The sequence below is a fragment of the Ailuropoda melanoleuca genome, chromosome 12, assembly GCF_002007445.2.
Source record: "Ailuropoda melanoleuca isolate Jingjing chromosome 12, ASM200744v2, whole genome shotgun sequence".
Classification (NCBI taxonomy): domain Eukaryota; kingdom Metazoa; phylum Chordata; class Mammalia; order Carnivora; family Ursidae; genus Ailuropoda; species Ailuropoda melanoleuca.
Genome location: NC_048229.1, coordinates 30,190,177 through 30,213,284, shown reverse-complemented (window position 1 = coordinate 30,213,284; position 23,108 = coordinate 30,190,177). Strand labels below are relative to the sequence as shown.

Genomic DNA, 23,108 nt, shown 5'->3' with positions numbered 1-23,108 from the left:
CAACAAAACAGCCTGCTCTGCTGATAAGACTTAATGGGAAATGTATGTTAGAGCACAAAGAAGGGAGGAAAACTAGGTAGGGTTAGAAAGAGTTGATGTGAGGGAGGTGTCTCAGAGGAGGGGATCTTTGAATAAGGTTTTGAGGTATGAATAGGAGGTCACCAGGGAGAGAAGAAACAGAGGAAAAAATAGCATCTTTACTTACCTATCTGGTCAAAATTTGAAGCTGTATGACATAGTCTTTTTTTTTTTTTAAGATTTTATTTATTTATGTGACAGAGAGACAGCCAGTGAAAGAGGGAACACAAGCAGGGGAGTGGGAGAGGAAGAAGCAGGCTCCCAGTGGAGGAGGCCGATGTGGGACTCGATCCTGGACTGCGGGGATCACACCCTGAGCTGAAGGCAGATGCTTAACGACTGCGCTACCCAGGCGCCCCTGTATGACATAGTGTTAATGAGGGTGTGGGAAAACTACCATTCTCATACCATGCTGGTAGGGAGGGGAATGACTTCAGCCTTCAAGTCAATTAGGCAACTGAGGACGATTTTCTGAGAACCTACTCTGTTCTTGGCAGTGATCTAGGCGCTGGGGATATAGTGGTGAGGACGCACATGGACCCTGCCTTCAGGGTCAGGGAGCAGGCAGTACATAGGAGACATAGAAAGGGAAGTTATGATTCGTGCTATGAAGTAAACAGGCAAGGGGCTGAGACAAATGAAAGGACAGCTCTGTGATCAGGAATTATAAATACTTGAGAACATACATTTGCAAAAAAGGCCATATAAATCTCAGGTGAAGTTAGAGAAATATTAATGTTTAGCAGCTAGAGGTTGCCCTACCTGTAGATTTCTTCTTTATAGCGTTTGTGAGGATCTCAGTTTGGGTTTTCTTTTACTTGCCATTGAAGGCATCCTGAAGTACCAGGATAAGCAGGTTGAATGCCTTGCTTTTGGTCTTTTTTGGCTACTTGAGTAAGTAAATCATCTCTCTTGTTTGAGCTATTTTGAGTTTTCTGTGACTTGAAACCCAAAACATTCTTTGCAATAAAGTCTTATTATTCTCGTTTGAAAAATAAGGAAACTGGATCAGACAGCAAGACTTGGCAAAGGCAAGATTCAAAATTAGCTTCTTTTAGACTAAAAATCCAAGTATTCTACATTAGTATGTGAGTAAAAGGGTGGGAGTGAGTCTCTGAGAAGGAAGTGGATCAAATGTGCTGAAAAAGGTACAAACATGGTGGAATATATTAGAAGGGATTTAAGGACGCTACCATGCTGGCTTTGAACGTGGAGGAAGGGGCCACAAGCCAAATAATATGGGTAGCCTCTAGACTGAAAATGTATACCATAAGATATTTTTAAAAATGCAGATGGAATAAAAATTTAATTGTTAAAAAGTAAGAAAAGTACTAGAATAAAATATAGGATAATCTTGGGGTTGAGGAAGGCCCTTCTTAGCATGATAGTAGTCCAAGAACTATAAAAGAAAATACAAATAGATTTGAATACCTAAACATTTAAAAATTCTATATAGCAAAATACGTCATAAACAAAATTGAAAGAGCAATGACAAACCAGGAGAAAATCTTAGTAATGTATATACCAAAGGGTTAGTATGTGTAATACATAAAGACTTGCTCCTATAAATCAATACAGAAAGGCAGCTCAATTAAAAGTGGGCAAAACACATAAATAAGCAATCCAAAGAAGGCAAAACCTCAACAAACACATAAAAGGTCATTAATCTCACTATTGATAGGACATTTTTACTTATTAGATTAGAAATACTTTTTAATTTTTTGAAAGATTTATTTATTTACTTAAGAGAGAGCAGAGTGAGAGAGAGCAGAGGGAGACGGAGAAGACTCCCAGCTGAGCAAGGAGCCTGACATGGGGCTCGATCCTGGGACCCTGAGATCATGACCTGAGCTGAAGGGAGATGCTTAACCGATGAGCCACCCAGGTGCTCCCAGAAATATTTTAAAAAGGCCAATACTGAGTAATTTTTGAAGGAAGTCGGGCAACAGAGAAATAGGCATTCTTATACACTTCCAGGAGTCATGTAAATTGGTTCCTTTTTTGGATGATTATTTAGCGATAATTATCAAAATTTTATATGTGGACATTCTATGGTCCCACAAGTTTATTTCTAGAAATTCATCTTATGGAGATATCTTGCACAAGTGTCAAATAGTAAATGTCCAATGATGGAAAAGAAAAGAAAAAAAAATCTCAATCTCCATTAATAGGGATTGGTTAAATAAATTCAAGAAACCCTAGCATGAAGTATTGTGCAGTTGTTAAAAATGAGGATACATATATATGCTAATATATAAACATACACACACACACACGTAAATACATGTATATATGTTTGCATTATCATGGGAAAATATCCACATTATACCAAGTGAAAAAAAGTCACTTCTAGAATTATATGTGTGGGGCTCCTGGCTGGCTGTTCATGGAGCATGTGACTCTTGATTTCGGGGTTGTGGGTTCAATCCCCACATTGGGTGTAGAGATTACTTAAAAAAATAAGAATCTTAAATCATGTATGTGTGCGTATACCATACAAATTGTATACTGCATTTATGTGGATATATATGTGTGTGTATATACACATGCACACCACTGGTTTAGTAAAAACAAAAAAGGAAGTTCCTATTCATGGGAAAAAATCTAGAATCTTTGGAATGAAGATTTATAGAGAGCCATTGCTTTCATTTTTGTTTTATGAATTATTCACCATAAATGAGTATTTCTTCAACCACGAAAGGAGTCATATATTAAAAGAAATACCTGGGAAGACTTTAAACATGGTAACAGTTACCATGGATGTTGTTGGTGAGATGCAGTCCCATCCTCTGCTGGTCAGATTGCCAAAGGACATGGAACTTCTGGAAAGCCATTGGCCCGCATTTCTGGGATCATTGAAACATTCTTCCTTTGACCCCATGACTTCCCTGCCAGGATTTCACTTGGAAACTGGTCGGGTGCTCAGCCAAAGACTTCAGCAGAAGGGACGTTTATAAAAGTCAAAAACTGGAAACAACCAAAATGTCCAACAGGGGATTGGCGAATTCACTGGCTGAATTAACTATGCAACCCACCCCCCAAACATCTGGTTGTTAAAAGATGATGTAATGACATGCGTAAATCATGACATTTAATGATAGGGGCCCATGATATAAAGTTAGGTAAACTAGAAGTATGCTGAATTGCATATTCAGGACACCCTGAATATTAAAGCATCTATAGTATTATATATTGTTTTTAAAGTAGCAGAAGTGTATCCAAATGTTAACAGTTATCTCTGGGTGGCACTGAACTTTGAAATCTTGTAGATTTCTTGGATCTTCTAAATTTTCTATAAGAGGCATGTACTGATTTTTATAATAATAAACATTATTTTAAGAAGGAGACATTATATGTGAAATGTGTTCGATCCCCATAGAAGCTCAGAGCATAGCTTCTGAGCCTAACTACCTGGGCCTGAATCTATACTCCACGAGCACATAGTTGTGAGGTTTTGTCCACTTTTCTCTCTGTGCTTTGGTGTCCTCACCTGTAAAATGGGACAATAGAGCCCTGAACAGGTGGGATTGTTGCAAGAATGAGAATTCATACATACCAAGGGCTTGGGATAGAACTTGGCACACGGTAAGTTACCGAAAACACTAGTCATCTTATATATTTGACAAAGGAAAAAATTAGGGATGTCTGTGCTGGTAAACATGTAGTGGACAGTGGTCCTCATGCCCAGCTTGTCCCAGGCAGACTGGGTCCAGCCCATTGGAAAGCAATTTGACAGAATGTTCCAGTAATCAGGGGAATCATTAGAATCGTGCTCCTGCTATTTCCATCCTGGGAATAGGACTTAGAAAAATAATCCTCCTCAGGAGGACAAAGGAAGCAAGCATGGAAATGCTCATTTTAACATTCATAATTGGGAAAATTGGTGAACCACCTGTGTCAATTCAGGTCTTAGGACAAAACCCACGTGGGGGAATGGATTTGTAAATTATTTTACATCCACCAATGAAATATCATTAGTCTGAATAATGATGAGTATGAAATGTATGTGATTACAAAAGACAATGCTCAGGGTATAATAAAGGCAAATGAGAGGAGCCAAAATTGTTTCTACACTCTGATCACAATGAAATAAAATAACATTTATCTTAAAATGATATTTAAAAGGGAATACAAGAAAATCAAGACAATAGGACTTCTGAAGGTGGCCAAGTTGAGGGTGAGTATATTGCTTTTGTTTTGTTTTAAGATTTTATTTATTTGTTGGACAGAGAGAGACACAGCCAGCGAGAGAGGGAATACAAGCAGGGGGAGTGGGAGAGGAAGAACCAGGCTCCTAGCAGAGGAGCCTGATGTGGGGCTCGATCCCAGAACGCTGGGATCACGCCCTGAGCCGAAGGCAGACGCTTAATGACTGCGCCACTCAGACGCCCCTTGCTTTTGTTTTATGATTAAAAATATGGATGTGGGGGGCGCCCAGGTGGCTCAGCCGTTAAGCGTCTGCCTTCAGCTCAGGTCATGAGCTCGGCATTGGGCTCCCTGCTCAGTGGGAAGCCTGCTTCTCCCTCTCACACTCCTCTTGCTTGTGTTCCCTCTCTTGTTGTCTCTGTCAAATAAATAAAAAAAATCTTTAAAAAAATGGATGTGGAAGACAGAGTAAAACAAAACCAGAAAAAAAAAATACACACAAAATGATGGGCTTTCCCTGGGCTGTGTGATTATGGGGAATTGGTATTTTATTCCATACTTCTTGATACTTTCCAAATTACCCTTTACAATAAGTATATGTTATTTTACTTAAAAATGTTTCCTGTCATAAAAGTATGTGTAGTATTTTTATAATAAAATAAAAATACTTTGGTTTTTTGTTTGTTTTTTTGGTTTTTGGTGTTTGGTTTTTTGTTTGTTTGGTTTTGTTTTGTTTTACAGAGGGGGAGAGAGAGACAGAGGGAGAGAGAGAATCTTAAGCAGGCTCCATGAGCGCAGAGCCTGACACGTGGCTTGATCTCATAACCCTGAGATCATGACCTGAGCTGAAGGCAAGAGTCAGACACTTAACAGACTGAGCCACCCAGACGCCACCCCTCCCCCTCCTTTTTAAATATTATGCTTATATGATGAAAGAAAAATTTACCTTTGGGCATGAATAAAAACAGAAAATGATGCTTAAGAGGGCGATTCCCTTTATAAAGCATAAATCCTGGACATGGGAAAGACACAAAAAATAGACCTTTAAAAATGGCTGTAAATAGTGGAACATACTGTGTTTAAGCCAACTGCGGATTTTGCCATGAAATTTGTAGCTCAAAGTTTTAAAGGATACTAAAATCTTGTGTTGATGTCCAGCTACACAGACTTGTACTTTAAAGGGTTAATCTTTCCAGCTGTGTTTTTTTCCGTTGAATTTTCAAGCTCCGATTTAATGAATGATTGATAATTTAAAAAGTTCACAGAGACCTTATTAAAGATATCAGATGATGTTACATTCCATTTACACCACCTTCTGGGATGCCCTTAGACTGAAAAATAGGGGGGAAGCTGAGATTTTAGGGGGGAGCTCCTAATATGACCAGAAGCTATCCCAGCTGGTGAAAAACTGCATCAGCTCCTTGTAGGAAACAGAGAAGCACTTCTCTCACTATACGGTGTTAGGGCTCCTCTCTGGGAGGAAGTTACTGGTGCTGATGAAGGCTGCACTGAACCCAGCATCAGAACCCCCCATCTGCTACCTTCTCAGGCTTTCTGGTCAGCAGGAGTTCTCTGATAATCAGCAAGCTGTGTGCTCCACGCAAAGGCTTTCTCAAAATCATCGCAGACGTAGGTGTCGTGCACAGTGTGAAGCCTCTGGTGTTCAGTCAGGCGTGAACTCCAGTTGAAATCCTCCCCACATTCCTTACACACATAGCGTTTGCCACCCACGTGAACCTTCTGGTGTTGAATAAGGTGTGAAATCTGGGTATAGGTTTTCCCACAGTTGTTACATTTGTAGGGTTTCTCTCCAGTATGGGTCCTCTGATGCTGAATCAGGTGGATGCTCTGGTTGAAGGCTTTCCCGCACTCCTTACATGTGTAGGGTTTCTCGCCAGTGTGAATTCTCTGATGCTGAGTGAGGGAGGAGTTGTGACTGAATGTTTTCTTACACTCTCTGCACTTATAGGGTTTCTCACCCGTGTGGATTTTCTGATGCTCGATAAGGTGGGTGCTCCGGCTGAAGGCTTTCCCACACTCACTGCACTCGTAAGGTTTCTCTCCAGTGTGAATCCTCTGGTGTTGGATAAGGTGGGAAATCTGGGTATAGGCCTTCCCGCACACTTTACACTCATAGGGCTTCTCCCCGGTGTGAATCCTCTGGTGGCGTGTAAGCGAAGAGTTCTGGCTGAAGGTTTTCCCACATTCGTTACATTTGTAGGGCTTCTCACCAGTGTGAATTGTCTGGTGTTGAGTGAAGGATGAGGTGTGACTAAAAGCCTTTCCACACTCATTACATATATAGGGTTTTTCTCCCATGTGAACGCTCTGGTGCCTCATGAGGTGGGAAATCTGTGTATAAGCCTTCCCACACTCGTTACACTCATAGGGCTTCTCACCAGTGTGAATTCTCTGATGCTGAGTCAGGGATGAACTGTGGCTGAAGGCTTTGCCACACTCGGAGCACTCATAGGGTTTCTCTCCAGTGTGAACTCGCTGGTGCTGGGACAGGGATGAGCTGTGGCTGAAGGTTTTCCCACACTCATTACATTTGTAGGGTTTCTCCCCGGTGTGGATTGTCTGGTGCTGAGTCAAGGAGGAAGCATGACAGAAGGCCTTGCCACACTCCCCACATTTGTAGGGCTTCTCCCCTGTGTGGATTTTCTGGTGGCGGGTGAGGTGGGACACCTGTGAGTAGAACTTCCCACACTGGTTGCATTTATAGGGTTTCTCCCCAGTATGGCACCGCTGGTGTTTAATGAGGGAGGAGCTCTGGGTGAAGGCCTTCCCACACTCCTTGCATTTGTATGGCTTCTCTCCAGTGTGGATTCTCTGATGCTCGGTAAGCGATGAACTCTGGGTAAAGGTCTTGCTGCATTCGCTGCACACATAGGGCTTCTCTCCCGTGTGAATGATGTGGTGCTGAATGAAATATGAGCTGTTGCTGAAGGCCTTCCCGCAGTCATTACACTTGTAGGGTTTCTCTCCAGTGTGAATTCTCTCGTGTAGAATATAGTCTGAATGGTAAATGAAGGCTTTCCCACATTCTCCGCAGTTAAATGGCTTCTTTTCTGCAAAGGTCCTTTGGCGTTTCAGGCTCTTTCTTGGCCCATTCCTCTTCTGAGTCCTCTCTCCTGCAGGCCCTCTTTGCTTCCTGATGAAGGCTGAGGTCTGCCTGAGGCTCCGCCCAAGCTCGTGATAGCCCAGGCCTCTCTCCCCACAGATGGTCTCCTTGGGAGGAGCAAACACACACCTTAAATGCCTCTCTTGTTTTCCCTGCTCCTCCAACCAATGGCTACAGGTCCAGGATCCCCCCAGCCTGGCATCTGCAAGCACCACCCTTAAAACTCCCTCCATCTTTCCCACTGGGCAAGTGGCCTCTTCAAAAACGCTCTTTTTTAGAGGTGTCTCCCAAGGAGTTGCAGAGCTGGTGTCCAAGTCTGAAAGAAATGGAAAATGTGAGTATCATCTGCCTTGGGACCAAGGAAATGGATTAAGTTGAACTGACACTGGAAAACTTTAAAAGACAAGTTTCCAAAGTTTAGGTTGCTATTTCAAAAGACACAAGAGATTCATGTTGTGACATGGAAGGATGGCCTCCAAATATCCTAAAAGTAAAAATATGTTTTTTAAAAAAGGTTTTACTTATTTATTTGAGAAAGAGAGAGCAAGTGAGAGAGCACGAGCAGGGGGAGCAGCAGAGGGAGAGGGAGAAGCAGGCTTCCCACTGAGCCGGGAGCCCGACACGGGGCTTGGTCCTGGGATTCAGGGATCACGACACAAACAGAAGGCAGATGCTTAACTGACTGAGCCACCCAGGCGCCCCTGTTTATGTACGTGTTAATGTGTGTATACATGTGCATAGCGGGATGGAGGGTTTTTAATTTATTATTTATTTTTTATTATGGTAAAATACATACAACATAAAATGCAACATTTAGATCAGTTTTAGGTGTGCTGTTCAGTCGCATGTATACACTCACGCTGTGGTACAATCAGCACCACCATCCATCTCCAGAATGTCTCATCTTCCCAAACTGAAACACTGTACCCATTCAACACTAGCCTGTTCCCCCTTCCCCAGGCCCTGGCCACCACCATCCCACTTTGGCTCTATGAATTTGCCTACTCTGGGTGCCTCATGTAAGTGGAATCATACAATATTTATCGTTTTGTGTCTGGCTTATTTCACTTAGCATCATGTCCTCAAGGTTTATTCATGTTGCCGTTTTTTTTTAAAAGATTTTATTTATTTGACAGAGAGAGAGACAGCCATCGAGAGAGGGAACACAAGCAGGGGGAGTGGGAGAGGAAGAAGCAGGCTCCCAGCGGAGCAGGGAGTCCAACATGGGGCTCGAACCCAGGACCCTGGGATCACACCCTGAGCCAAAGGCAGATGCTTAACGACTGAGCCACCCAGGTGTCCATATTCACATTGTTATTATTTACTTTTATAATTAAAAAAAAATACAGTAGGGGCGCCTGGGTGGCACAGCGGTTAAGCGTCTGCCTTCAGCTCAGGGCGTGATCCCGGCGTTCTGGGATCGAGCCCCACATCAGGCTCCTCTGCTATGAGCCTGCTTCTTCCTCTCCCACTCCCTGCTTGTGTTCCCTCTCTCGCTGGCTGTCTCTATCTCTGTCAAATAAATAAATAAAAATCTTTTAAAAAAAATACAGTAAAGCTTTTGGGGTAAAATGTGAAAAGTAGATTTTTCTGAGAGATAAGCAGGATTATGGGGAGATTTCCATTTCCTGCTTTATTCTTATTTATATTTTCAAAGTTTCTGTGATGAACACATATAACTATAATTTGATCAAAAGATATCAGTAAATAGGGGCACTTGGGTGGCTCAGTCACTTAAGGGTCTGCCTTTGGCTCAGGTCATAATCTCAGGGTCCTGGGATCGAGCCCCGCGTGGGGCTCCCTGCTCAGCGGGGAGTCTGCTTGTCCCTCTGCCCCTTCCCTTGCTCATTCTGGCTCTCTCTCAAATAAATAAAATCTTAAAAAAAGACATCAATAAATATTAAATGTATGTGAGGCTTTTACAGCACAATCTTGCCATTTGGAGAAATGGAAGTGTAGAGAAGAGACGACAGGCAGGAAGCACAGATACGTAGAATTTGTTGAAGGGGGTAGATTTTTAGATGCCTACATCTGTTCGTGGGACACCTATTAATTGCATAACTGTCACGTGCTAACCACAGTGCTAGGACTTGTCAGGGGTACTAGGGAGCCATGGGAGGGCTGTGAGTAGGGGAGGAGTGGGATCAGCTCTGGGTATAGAAAGACCCCTCTTGGGCTGTGTGAGATGAACTGTAGGGAGTAATGCTGGAGGCTGGGAGGTGAGGGAGGAGGCGGGGTGAGGATGCAACTGAGGGAAGCTGAGGCCCATGCCAGAGTTGTGGGAGAGAGAGCACAGGGGACTGGGAAAAGTTAGGGTGTAGGAGGGACAGGACCAGGGACTGATGAGCTATGGTGAAGGGGAAGGAGGGGGCAAGTCCCACCTCACCACATGGCAGACAGTGAGAGAAACAAAGATGCTTCATGGAGTTTGTGAGCCAGTGGGGGGCAAACATCTGGCCTCCTGCTCCCCAACATGTCCGGCAGGGGTCCCATATCTAAGTCTTTACATAGAGGATTCCCAATAAAGAATCACCGATAATCATTGTAGCCTATTCTGACCAGGGGGTTACCGAGCGCCAGGCGCTGGGCTACACTTTCAGGTGTTAATTCATTGATCTTCCCCAACCCGGAGTACTATTACTGAGCCCACCTTGCAGGTGAGGAAATTGAGGCACAGAGAGGCTAAATGACCTGCCTGAAGGTCACAGAGCCAGGAAGTGGTGGAGCTGGTATTTGAACCCAGCACCCATGACTATGGCTGGTGTGTTAGGCTGCCTCGTTCTTGTCACTGGTCAAGACAGACAGGGTAGGAAGATTGCTCACTCCTGCCAGACAACCTCACCCACCTGGACAGGCAGATTGCTTGGCTTCCCTCTTCTCCATTCTGGGCTCCTCCCCTCGCTCCAGATGGGAGATCACATCGGGTTTGGACCCAGGAGGCCCTGCCCCTGGAAAAGACACCAGATTTGGCCATGGCTGCCAGTCATCGGGAGGCCTCAGGGGAGCTGCATACACTGGATACCTAATGATTGGAAGCTCTAGTGGTCCAGGTGCTTGGGTGGCTCAGTCGGTTAAGTGTCCGCCTTTGGGTTTTGGCTCAGGTCATGATCTCAGAGTCCTGGGATTGAGCCCCGCGTCAGGCTCCCTGCTCAATGTGGAGTCTGCTTGGGAGTGTCTTTCTCTCTCCCTCTCCTTCTGCCCCTCCCCCCACTCACACTCTCACTCTCTCACTTTCTTTAAAATAAATAAATAAATAAATCTTAAAAAGAAAAAAAAAGCGGCAGCTCTAATGGTCCGTGCAAGACTCATTTGTTAGTGCCTACTACATTCCAGGAAGAGCCTGGGCCCTGACATCCCTGCTTAAGGCTCCGGTTCTGTTCCGTTCAAGCTGAGTGTGAAACACACATCGAACTTCAAAGACTCACTTATGTGGAGAAAAGTGTAAAAATATCATCAATAATTGGCATATTGATTGTCATCTCGATGGGTGCCAAAATGATCATCTTTTGGACGGACTGGGGAAAAGAAAATACATTCCTAAAATTAATCTCATCTCTTTCGTTCTGCCTTTTTTATGCCTGCTGTCTTTGAGACCACTCACTTCTCTCTTCTGATAGTGGGTTGAACAGTGGAATTCCCCAAATTTCGTCCAGAGAAACCGCAGAATGTGACCTTACTCAGAAACAGGGGCTTTGCAGACGTAATTTGTGAACATGAGGTCCTACAGGGGCAGGCTGGTCCCTGAGTCCAAAGACCGGTGTCCTTGTTTGAAGAGGAGAGACACACAGACATACATGGAGGGGAAAGGTCATGTGAAGATGGAGGCCGAGATTGGGGTGACAGGGGTACAGGGCAAGGAAGAGCAAGGGGCGCCAGGAGCCTCCAGAACCCTCCAGAAGCTGCATTCAGGAAGGCCCTCGCCCTGGAGCCTTCTAAAGGAGGTTGCCTACAGCTGGATTTTGCACCTCTGGCTTCTGAACTGTGAGGGAATGCACTTCTGCAGGGGACAGGCAGAAGGGACCTCGTTCTTTACACCCGAGTTGTGCAGAAAAGGGGTCACAGAGCAGGCTGCTGGCTCTCCTTGGAAAGGCCTGCTCACAAGGCAGCCCATGGCTGGCATCTGGGAAGCTGGATTTCAGGAGGGTTCCCAGCACTCCCTGGTCGCCAGGAGGGGCTCCCCGGGCCTAAGCTGTTGGTGCACACAATGGGGTTTCTGCTGAACCCCTGCTTTCCTTCGGGGAGTCTGGAATTTTGATACGTGCCAGGCCGAGGCTGCTGATGCAACCAGACCTCAGTGAAAACCCTGGGCACTGATGGGGTCTCTAACGAGGGTCCCTGGGGTACAACACCTCACACGTGTTGTCACATCTTGTTGTATGTCCTGTGTGACTCCTCGGGGAGGGGACTCTGGCCTGGTCCCCCCCCAGATGTCGCCCCACATGCCTTATCCCTTAGCTGGCTATGCTCGGTGTCCTTTCACTGCAATGAATCGGGGCTGTGAGTACAACTGCCTGCTGAGGCCTATGGGTCCTCCTCAAGCCCCGGAAACTGGGGGCTTTCCTGGGGCCCCTGACGCAGAAGTTTAAGCGGGTTTTTGGTGAGTTTGTCCAGTGAAAGTGTGTGAGCGAGGAAGGCTGAGGAAGGAGCCTTCAAACCACCAGAGCTTATAGGGAAAATGCAAGACAGAAGAGTCAGAAAAAGGACTTGAGGAGAGATGGAGGTGGACAGAAAGACAGCCCACTGAGGAGGCCGGAGTGGGGTCAGGGGGTGAGGACAAGGCCAGATCAGGGCTGGGCTGCAGGCAGAGAGGAGGGGACAGGCAGAGATTGCTGGGAGGTAGAGAGGATGTGGGGTGCTGCTGGGGAGGAGGGAGGGAGAGGAGCGAAGATGGTGTTGGGGGTGTCTGGTCTGGGGATGCGGGACCCAGCGGAGGAGGAGCAGGTCCGTGTGGAGACGCTGAGGTCAGGGTGAGTGTGACAAATGTGAGTGGCCTTGCAGGGGTGCAGGAGGCAGGGGGCGGGGCGGTGGACAGCGTAGGACTAGGGAGACATATTTGGGGAACAGCATTCCTGTGCTTTGGAAAGATTCTGAGATGGAGCCAGATGACTGGAGGACATCCAAGGAGCACCTGAGAGTCTGAGATTCTAGAACAGGCATTCCAGGGAGGAGCCTGAGGTCACCCCATGTGGAAAGGGGAGCAAGAGGAGAAGGTGGGGGCACGGGCTGAAATGCTGCAGGACAGGCAGAGTACTCAGGGCCCCTGGGGACGCAGGGACTCTAGGAGAAGTGGCTGAAAGACAGAAATACAGACAGAGGCCAGGAGCAGAGAGGGCACCCCATGACCTCAGCGAATGCCCTCTGTTGAGCAATGGGTGGGCACAAAGGAGATGAGGGCAGAAAGGAGGCATCACACCTCTCCCTGGGAAGGCAGGGGGAAGGGCCTCACCTAGTGAGAGAAGGTTCTGATAGTTCTCCAGCATCACGTCCCAGTACAGCTTCCTCTGGCCAGGCCCCAGCTGGCCCCACTCCTCCAGGGTGAAGTCCACAGCCACATCCTTGAAGGTCACTGATTCCTGCAAGGGGCAATTTTACATGGTGGAGGGGCCACATCCTTCTAGAACTCTGGGGCCGGAGAGGTCATGGGTCAAGAGCCTACCCCTGCTGGTGGTTGAACCACCTCTAACACTCCAGGCTGGAACATCCTGACTCAGCAGGTTTGAGATAACTGAATAAATATGGCCCACAGAAATGCAGAAAGTTTCAGGCAACTGCTAGCCCACAGGCACATTGGCAGAAGGTAGGAGAAAGCTGCCTTTTGGGTGACTCCTTACTGCCATCTGTTGGAAAATTGTTATAATATGCCAATTATTTTAGTAAATAACAGTTTACTGACATCTGCATAAAAACTGCCATAATATACCAGTGAATGAAGTATACGATGTGAATCCTGCCACTGTGGTGAGGCACCCTTGTGCAGTACGCAAACTGCACACCTGTATATGACAATCCTAAGAAAAATTTTTTAAAAATCAAGCCATTGTGTGCAAGAATGATAACTAAGTGGTGCTTCATCCCAGACCCAAACTGGGATCCCAATCCCCATCCCTGACTCCAAGGATAAGGCTTGGGGTGAAGCAAAATCATCTACTGCCCACTTCTCTTGGCAACTCAAAAGGCCGCTGAGCATTAGATTGGTTTTTAGACCATGTCATAAGGTCCCAGCTCAGAGTATCCTGCCCCTCCCCTCCCTTTCCCTCCCTCCCCTCCTTTCCTCTCCCCTCCCAGCCCCAGAGCTCTTCCCACCATAGCCTCTTCCCCATGCCTGGGAGGGGCAGAAGATCTTCGGGCCACAGGCAGAGATGAGGATGGCCCTCTGGGGTCCACAAAGTCATGTTGGGGAAGACGGAGCCCAGACTCACCTGGTCCTCAGCCATCAGGGTCCTGGGTATGTGCCTCCAGCAGAAAGGACCAGGCCTGAGTCCGCAGAGCTGGAGAAGGAGACTGGAGCACAGAGGGGGTCAGTTCTGGCCCAGACAGACAGTCGCCTTCCCAAAGATGTCTCATGACAGAGAGGACTCTAGTCTCCCAGGAGCTGGAGCAAAGGCTCAGGACAGTCTGCCTGAGGCCCCCATTCCATACCAACAACCGCTGGCAATCAGGAGGCTCAGCTCACTGCACCCAAATAACAGCTCTGAAAGACGTAACTAGAGTCGTCCCCAGAGAAGGAAATAGAGGCACAAGAGGTCAAGGCCCTTCCTCAAGGTCACAGAGATTTCAAGTGTCAGAGCGGGATTCAGGCCCAGAAGTCTGGCTGCGCCTTTTTATTCTTACTTTTTTTTCTCGTGGTAAAACGCATATAACATGCAATGTAACATTTTAACCACTTTAAACAATACAGTTCGGTGGCATTTAGGACGTTGTTGTGCAACCATCCCCAGGATCTGGTTCCAGAATGTTTTCACCATCACCCTAAAAGGAAACCCTCTACCATTAATCAGTCACTCCCAAATCTCCCTATTTTTTCCCAGCCCTCCAATGCCAGCCCCTGGTAACTACTCAACTAACTTTCTTTCCTTCTTTCTTTTTCTTTCTTTCTTTTCTTTCTTTCTTTCTTTCTTTTTCTTTCTTTCTTTCTTTTTCTCTTTCCTTCCTTCCTTCCTTTTCTCTCTCTCTCTCTCTTTCTTTTTTTAGATTTGTTTATTTATTTTATAGAGCGGGGAGGGGCAGAGGGCAAGGGAGAAGGAGTCCCAAGCAGACTGCACTGAGCACAGAGCCCAACTCGGGGCTTAATCTCACAACCCTGGGATCATCACCCGAGCTGAAACCAATCGGTCATTTAACTGACTGTGCCACCCATGCGCCCCTCATTTCTCTGTCTTAATGGATTTGCCTATTCTGGACATTTCATATGAATGGAATCATATTTTTGTGTCTGGCTTCTTTCATTTAGCATAACGTGTTCCAGATTCATCCATGTTGTACTATGTATCAAGGCTTCATCCCTTTTTATGGTTAAATACTATTCCCTGGCATGGATCTACCCCTTTCTGCAGAGCACCTTCTTCTTCTTCTTCTTTTTTTAAATAGGGCGTGGAGTCCAGTGCACAACCCTGAGATCAAGACCTGAGCTGAGATCGAGAGTTGGACACTTAACCGACTGAGCCACCAGGTGCCCCTGCAGAGCTCCTTCTATTTGCCTTACAAATCCTGCATAAGGAACCTGACCTCCCACTTAAGATGTTGTTTGAAGAAAAGAAAAAGAAAAATTGGTATTTGGATTATGGTGACTTCCATTCATTTATCGACTATACTCTGAGACTCATGTGAGAGTGACGGGCTCATCTGAGGACAGAATAATGAGCGAATAATGAGCCCCTAAAGGGCATCCCTGCCTGGTGGGGGAGACAGGCCAGGACACAGGCCAGGTGGTGGGCCGAACAGTGGCCCTACTCTTGTATCTTGTGGGATGAAACTGTGATGTGATTAAGTTAAGCACCTCTAGATAGGAAGATTATCCTGGATTATCAGGGTGGGTCCTAAATGAAATCATAAGTGTCCCCAGAAGAGGAAGGCAGGGGGATATGTGACCTGGAGGAGAAGGCCATGTGAGGGAAATAAAGAGGAACAGAGTCAGAAAGAGAAGACACAGCCTCTGGCTCTGAAGCTGGAGGAAGAGGCCTCATCTAAGGAACACAAGCAGCTTCTAGAAGCTGGAAAAGGCAAGGAAATGGATTGCCCCCTAGGGCCTCAGGAGGGCACACTGCTCTGCGGACACCTTGATTTCAGCCCGGTGAAACCCACTGCAGACTTCTAACCTCCCCAAGAGAGGTTAGAGCCTCTCTGTAAGAGAACACATTTGTGTTGTTTGAAGCTACCAAGTTTGTGGTAACTTGTTACAGCGGCAACGGGAATCTAATACAGTCCAGAAATAAAATGACACGGCTTCACACTTGTTTCCGGTTACACAGGAACACAAGCAGTTGAAGGCTGAAACCAGTGGGCGAAATTCTGATGAGGAAATGAGAAGCAGAGTCTTACAGACTCTCCCCTATCTCCTCACAAGTCACTTAATAATTACAGAAAGAAGAAGGTAACTTTAGAGCGGAGAGGCCTGGCCGACGCCACTGCAGCCAAGGGATCAAGACTGACATGACCTGTGATGGGCAAACGGGCGGCAGGGGCTCCTGATCTGATGAGGACAAAGCATCACGCCTAACGTATTCCCGCCAAACCTAAATCTAATCATGATGAAACACTGAACAAAGCCAGACTAAGGGACGTTGTAGAAGTACCTGGTTTTGCCAAGATCATCAAGATCAAGGAAAGAATGAACTGCGTCAAGTTCACGGAGACTAAAGAGACCCAACAACTAATGCCTTGCGTGATACGGGATTTTCTTTTGCCGTTAAGTACACTATTGGGACAATTCGCAAAATCTGAGGGTCTGCAGATTAGCTAATCGTTTGTATCGATGTTACCGTCCTGATGTGATCATGGTGCTGTGGTCTTGGAAGATAATGGCCCTATTTTTAGAAACAAACACAGACTCGTGGGGGAAGGGGGGCGCGCAGACATACAGAGAGGGGGACTGAACAGGGGTTGGGATGGTGGGGGGCGATCAGAGAGATTGGAGACCCAGAGAAAGGGTAGCATGCTCAGGGTAAGGAGGAGAGCGACAGAGGGCGTGACTGTGCAGAGTAGGCGGGGGCTTTCGGGTCAGACACCCCGGGGTGTGATCCCAGGCCGACCACTGGGACCTGCGAGAAGCCGCGGAGTCTGTTTCTTCACCTGCGAAGTGAGGAAACGCTCAGTCTCCCTGCTGGGAGTTCGCAGCAGTTCCGCGCTCGCCTGCCTCCTGGAAAACAGCAGGCGCCCAATTCCTGCGCGCTGAGACCGTCCAAAGCCGCGCGGATGGCAGAGGCTCTCTGGGGCCGCCTCGCGAGGGATAGGAGGGGGGCGGGACACCGGCCGCCCACAGCGCCCACCCCGGCGCGACTCGGGCCCGCCTCCCTGAGCGCCCGCAGGCCTGCCCGGCTCGTCACGCACCTAACCGCTCCGGCTCCCGGCTGCCAGGTCGGGACTCACCTGTGCGCCCCCGTGGGTTGCGCAGGGTGGCCAGGCCTTCCCTCCCCTCTGGCGGGCCGCGGAATGCGCCTGCGCCGTCGCTGTCTCAGAACTGTTAAACCCCGGTTCTTTAAATGCGGTTTCGGAGCTGGACTACATTTCCCAGAAACCATTGCGGGCTCATGCTCCTCCCAGCCTAGTGTCTCTAGTTGCGGCGGAATGCTGGGAAATGGAGTCTTGGGGGTACGCAGCGGGGCGGGAGGGAACATGGTGTTGAGAAATGTCTGGCTGTACTGACACCGGGAATATTCCCATTTTAGCCAGAGTCTTTTCGCTGCCTTTCACAGGAGGGGACCTCATAGTCCATTCAACCCATCTAACTAAGTTTCCCCTGTAGCTGAAGTCCACAGGACACATAGAAGTTGGCCCCATCTAAATTGATGGTCGATGAATTGAGCCTCTATCACTTAATTACTCACTATCCCTGGGCATCCACTTCCTATTTGCCTCAGTTTCACCTATCACTTCTTAAAGGATCGTGTGGCAAAGGAAACAGACCCCTATAGAGGGAGCTGGAAGATGTATGTCCAGGAATGCAAGGATGGTTTGATATTGGGCTATCATAAAATTTGCTAATCGATGTATCAAAGTAATACCATCACATCCATGGATATGAAAAGGTTTTGAGAACGCTCAGTAATAAGCCGTTTCTACATAAACTTAATATATTTAAGAATAGGCCCATCTTGAATAATGACAACAATCTTTTTTGTTCATATTTGCAAAATAAATTTACTTCAGAAGTCAACTGAATTTCTTGCTCATGTTCCAAGTATAGCCATTGTGATAAGACCTAAGACATAAGCAGCCACTAATTTTTGATTCACACTTAAGTAGAGAAAGAGAGGTACCAGCGATTCCACAGCCCCGAGCGAAGGAAGCATCAAAGCTGCAATGCACACCACTCCCAGGAAGATGGTTAGTAAGCTAGGTCCTGAGGAGACAGCTCTGTTCTCTGGTTGAAAGGACTGCTCAAAAATAAACTTTCAGTTAAGTGTTCCTTTATCCTTTTTTCCTCTTCTTCCTTTTGTTGTTCTTTTGCAGATGGGTGAAGAATAGCCACAACCTCTTTCCTTCCTAAAGTTTTCCCCTGGCTCTGCTCGGAAATTTGGAGGCGGAACTTGTCTTTTACACCATAGTGACAGGATTGAACATCTCTATGACGAATCACAATATCTACACAACACTGAGGTTTTACTGCGCCTGCAGCATCAGTGACAACATACTTATTTGGAGTAGTACACAAAACTTTGAACTTTAAGGCAAACTCATAGGGGTTATACAGAGTCAACACTCGCTTATGTGTTGACTGGTCATCTGCATAAAATATTAGCTCCGTGGGAAACACAAAAATAGGAAGATTTCCTTCCACCAACTCTGGCTGTCTTTTTTGTTGATGCATTGGCACTGAATTCCCCTTGCTGCAGCGTCAGTTTTTACAGTCTCAAATCTCTTTTGGACTTTTCTTAAGTCAGTTAAAAACTCCAAAGCATTTTGGCAATCTTGGCAACACCGGCTCCTCGGAAAGCAGCTGCCACTACTCCTCTGGTCCTCTGTCAGCGTCTCTAGGCTGCACTGCCTGCTGGGATACCGGAGGACTTAAAATCACCAAATTTTTAAAAAAGATTTTATTTATTTATTTGAGAGAGGGAGCACTAGCGGGGGGAGGGGCGGGGGCAGAGGGAGAGGGAGAAGCAGAACCGCCCCCCCCCCACTGAGCAGGGAGCCCAACCCAGGCCCTATCCCAGTACCTTGAGATCATGACTTGAGCTGAAGGCAGATACTCAACCAACTGAGCCACCCAGGCACCCCAGTAATGATAACAATATTAAGGAGTTACTTGCCTCTCCCTTGTTTTTAATTATACACATATCATCAAAACCCCCAATCAGGCTTAACGCTAAAAACCAAAACAGTCCCCATTAAAGTCACAACAAACTGTCTGTCCACACAAAACAAACTGTCTAGCATGACCACTTTGGGAAGAACTATCAGTGCAGTTAGACAAGAGAAAGAAAAGGTATCATTGGAACACAGAAGTCTGGGTTTTCATCCTTCTTTAAATATGATTGCTATCTTGGAAATCAGAGAATCAAATGAAACACTAAGATAAACCATAAGATAATTATGTAAAATTACTGGGTACAAGATTAATAAAATCCCAAATCCCATAGGTTTTCTCTTTTCAAACAAGAGTGACGAAAAATCTAATGACAAAAGGGGTTATTTGGATTTTAGTGCCATATTTGCCCCATAAATTGTAATCTCTTTGTGATCTGGGGAGTTCTCATCCACTCTGTACCTAGGTTTTCTTCTCTGTAATCCCTCATTGGGATAATGTGTGGCAGATAGCTCTTCTTCAAAGCCTTTCCCCTACTTTCTGTGCACATAGCTAGACTACATTTCCCAGCCTCCCTTGCAATCTGGGGTGGCCATGTGACTAAGTTCTGGGCAATAAAAAAGAGAGTGAACATGCATGCCAAGCCCAGGCCTGGCCCAGTGAAGCCTCTCCCTTGTCACCTTTCACAGTCTATTCCCTTCTGTGATGTAGATGAAAACTATGACCCTGGAAGTCCTATGTTGAAAATGAAAGGAGCCCAGGTCCCTGAATTGTCGCTTGGAGGGGGTCATCTCCAATCAGAAACCAAATAATAAAAAGTTATTTTCAGCTATATGGACTCAGGGGATTGATTAAATAAATGATGGTATACCCTGCCTGTGAAACGTTATCGAGCCTGAAATAATAATTATCAGCACAGGATAACATGGGGAAATACTTGTGAATGAAGGTTGAAAGAAGAAAAATCGCAAAGTGATGTATCTTTCATGTTTATGAAGATGTAAAATATATGTATACACATGAGTAAAAGCTGGGTGAACCATTGTCAACATGAAATAAGATCAGCTGTCACTTAGTGACAACATGTGGTGAGCTTTATTAGCTTACTTAGATTTAACTCATACAACCACCCTGTGAAGATGCAACCAACAGCCCCAGGGAGACCTTGGCAGCCCCAAGGCTCAAAGATCCAACCAGTGGCAGCAGGTCCAGGGAAGCCCCTCTTCTCACTGGCAGGCTCCCCAGCTCTGTTGCCCTCTCCATGCCTATAAACTTGGCCCTGGCTCAAGCCTTGTCCTCTCCCTAGGCCTTCACTGCAATCTCATCTCAAACCTCCTGGCCCCTAGTATCTCCTCTTCAGTCTGTCCCCCACACACTCCAGAAGGGTCTTTCTTTTTCTTTTCTTTCTTTTCTTTCTTTTCTTTCTTTCTTTCTTTCTTTCTTTCTTTCTTTCTTTCTTTCTTTCTTTCTCTTTCCTTTTTTTAAAAAAAGATTGATTGATTGATTTTAGAGAGAGAGGGAGAGCACACATGAGCGTGGGGAAAGGGTAGAGGGAGAGGGGGAGAAAGTCCTAAGCAGACTCTGTGCTGAGTGCAGAGCCTAATGTGGGATTTGATCTCATGACCCATGAAATCACCACCTGAGCCAAAATCAAGAGTCAGACGTGTAGGGATGCTTGGGTAGCTCAGTCGATTAAGCATCTGCCTTCAGCTCAGGTCATGATCCCAGGGTTCTGGGATTGAGTCCTGCATCGGGCTCCTTGCTTGGTGGGGAGCCTGCTTCTCCCTCTGCCTGCCACTCCCCCTGCTTGTATTCTCATGATCTCTCCCTCTCTCTCTCCGGCAAATAAATAAATAAATAAATAAATAAAATCTTAAAAAAAAAAAAAGGAGTCAGATGCTTAACTGACTGCACTACCCAGATACTCCCCCCGCCCCCAGAATGGTCTTTCTGCATGAGAGCAGATCCAGTCCTTCCTCAGGCTTGGCACTGCCGTCAGCGAATTGTCCAGGCCTTAGCCTGGTACCTGAAGCCCTGTGTGCCTGGAGCCTGCCTTGCTTAACTTGATGACACTCTATCTTAATCAGCTCAGGTGGCCATAACAAAATACCATAGACTGAATGACTTAAACAATAGAAACTTGTTTCTTTTGGAGCCTGAGAGTCCTAGATCCCAGTGCCAGCATGGTTGATTTCTGGTGAGAACCCTCTTCCTTGCTTGTAGATGGCCACCTTCTCGATATATCCTCATAGGTTTGTCCTTGGTACAGGAGCATGTAGAGAGAGCACTCTGGTGTCTCTTCCTCTTTTCATAAGGACATTAGTCCTGCTACCGTCCTTGACTAACTATGGGTCTTGTTTGGGTTACTTAGATCTTCCTTCTAGGTGTCCTTGTCTCTAGAATGGGAGAGTGATGCCTTCGTCATTGGGTAGCCATGCTAGTTAAAGAAGCTCAGTGACATATGTCACTTTCATCTGCATCTCATTGGCTGAAGCGAGTAGCATGGTCGCAACAGAGTTTATATTGTAATCCCAGGGAAGGGTCCTGATTGGTCCTTCTTGGGTCTTGGGCCCACCCCCTTGGGCCAATCACTACTGCTAGAATTAGGGTACATAATAAAGACATGGTTACAGGCAGTTAGGACCTAGTGTGATATGTGTACTTGATGGGGAAAGTCCAGGGCATCGTATGAACACAGAGGAGGGCTTCCAACCCACTCTGGGCAATTAGGGAGGACTTTCGGAGGAGGTCTCACCTTGGCTGTACCTTGAAAGATAAGAACCAATGGACTAAGAGACATAAATGTGACCAGTGAAGGCAGAGAATGAAGTGGGCTGTTCCAGGCAGAGGGGACAGAGCGTACAGAAGCCTAGACGGGGAGAAAGAGATATAAGTAGCTCTTTGTGGCTGGCATGCAAGTGTGGAATGTGGAAGAGTGCTATGGATTGAATATTTGTTTCCCCAAAAATTCATATTTTGAAGCCCTAACCCCCAAAGTGACTTTATTTGGAGATACGGCATTTGGGGAAGTAATTAAGTTAAATGAGGTCAAAAGGGTAGGGCCCTGCTCCAATAGGATTTGACGTTCCATAGACGACAATTGGCACAGTGCTTAGCAGGTAGCACCCTGTAGCAAGGGCCACACAGCATGATGGTTAATTCCAGTTATTCACTGAAAGTCATTAACCTCCCTATACTCCCATTTCCTCATTGTACATGAGGAGATAATAAATACCCTGATAAATAAATGACATTTGAATAGATTGATATAACTAAAGCCATTACAACAGTATGTTACAGAAAACACCACCTTCTGTTTGCTATCATTATTATTGACATTAAATATTATTTTTAAAAGTTATTAATACTTCCCACCTCTTGACCTTTGTACGTGCTGTTCCCTCTGTCTGGAACGTTCTTTTTCTCTATTGCTCTTGGAAAACTACATTTCTTGCAACCAGCTCTTACAGCAATTCCTATAGGGAAGCTTCCCCTATACCTACCCAGCCCAGCTAGAGTTGGCGACTCAACTCCCTCCCGGGGTTCCACCGGAACCTAGAGCTGATATTATAACAACTGTATTGTAATTATTTGGTAACTGTCTCTCCTGCCCCAGACTGCCCTCTCCGGGAGCACTCATCACACTATAATTTATGCACAATTTAATTATCCGTTTATTGTGCACTGCTCCCAGGAAATTAACAGAAAGTTAAGGGAGTAGCTGAGCTTGTAGCGTGAAGACGTTTAAGAAACCAAAACAACACTCTTACCTAAACAAAAGGCATTTTACGGCCACCAACTTACGACCCCCAGGCCTTCCCGGAGTGGGTTTGAGTCAGGACACCAGCTTAAGAAGTGATCGTGAAGTCGGGCATTTTGACTCGTCTGCGGTAGCCTTGCCTCCCAGCTCCACGCATGGTGAGGGTGACGTCATGCGTGCCCGGAGTGACGTCACCAAGACGACAGCATCCGTTGCCTCCGCAGAAGGCGCCTGCGTGGGAGCGGGGGCGGGGGGGAGGGTAGGGGAGCCTGGAAGCGACCATTTCCAGAGTCCTCTGGGTTGGAACCTCTGCTCCAACTCTCCCAAGCCGCCCTAGTCTAAGCGCTCCTTACTGCGCATGTGCCAAATCTGGTATCTTGGCAACGGATGGCTGGAGTCGGGCTCTTCGAGTGCTTATCCCCGTACCTTTAACTACAGTGGCTCAGTAGTATCTATGGCAACGAACGCAGTTGTAGGGGGAGAGGATTCTGGGAAATGTAGTCAATTAGAGTGTCCAGGGGGCTCTAGCTACACTT

At 46.4% G+C, this 23,108-nt stretch overlaps 2 protein-coding genes across 6 annotated transcripts; both read right to left on the bottom strand.

Annotated features, from left to right (window-relative positions):
• Positions 1 to 5,094: 5,094 nt before the first annotated feature.
• On the bottom strand, positions 5,095 to 17,046 carry LOC100464323 (zinc finger protein 260). Of its 5 annotated transcripts, XM_034639081.1 has the most exons (6): positions 16,934 to 17,001; positions 16,573 to 16,636; positions 13,768 to 13,849; positions 12,795 to 12,921; positions 10,195 to 10,296; positions 5,096 to 7,664 (listed from the first exon to the last, which is right to left on the bottom strand). In XM_034639081.1, exons 3-6 carry the CDS (start codon positions 13,780 to 13,782, stop codon positions 5,770 to 5,772), a joined length of 2,139 nt encoding a protein of 712 aa, XP_034494972.1. In that variant the 5' UTR covers positions 13,783 to 13,849; positions 16,573 to 16,636; positions 16,934 to 17,001; the 3' UTR covers positions 5,096 to 5,769. The 5 variants fall into 5 exon arrangements, with proteins under 5 accessions (XP_019653729.1, XP_034494972.1, XP_011221479.1 ...); XM_019798170.2 differs by lacking the exons at positions 16,573 to 16,636; positions 16,934 to 17,001 and adding an exon at positions 16,637 to 16,871 and having other exon boundaries at positions 5,095 to 7,664; XM_011223177.3 differs by lacking the exon at positions 16,573 to 16,636 and having other exon boundaries at positions 5,097 to 7,664; positions 16,934 to 17,046.
• Positions 17,047 to 17,572: 526 nt separating this feature from the next.
• Positions 17,573 to 22,745, bottom strand: LOC100468492 (motile sperm domain-containing protein 1-like). Its single transcript, XM_034639178.1, is given in 3 exon segments — positions 17,573 to 17,951; positions 17,954 to 18,551; positions 22,583 to 22,745. Coding segments are annotated over 2 exon segments (639 nt in total). The 5' UTR covers positions 18,375 to 18,551; positions 22,583 to 22,745; the 3' UTR covers positions 17,573 to 17,733.
• Positions 22,746 to 23,108: the final 363 nt, after the last annotated feature.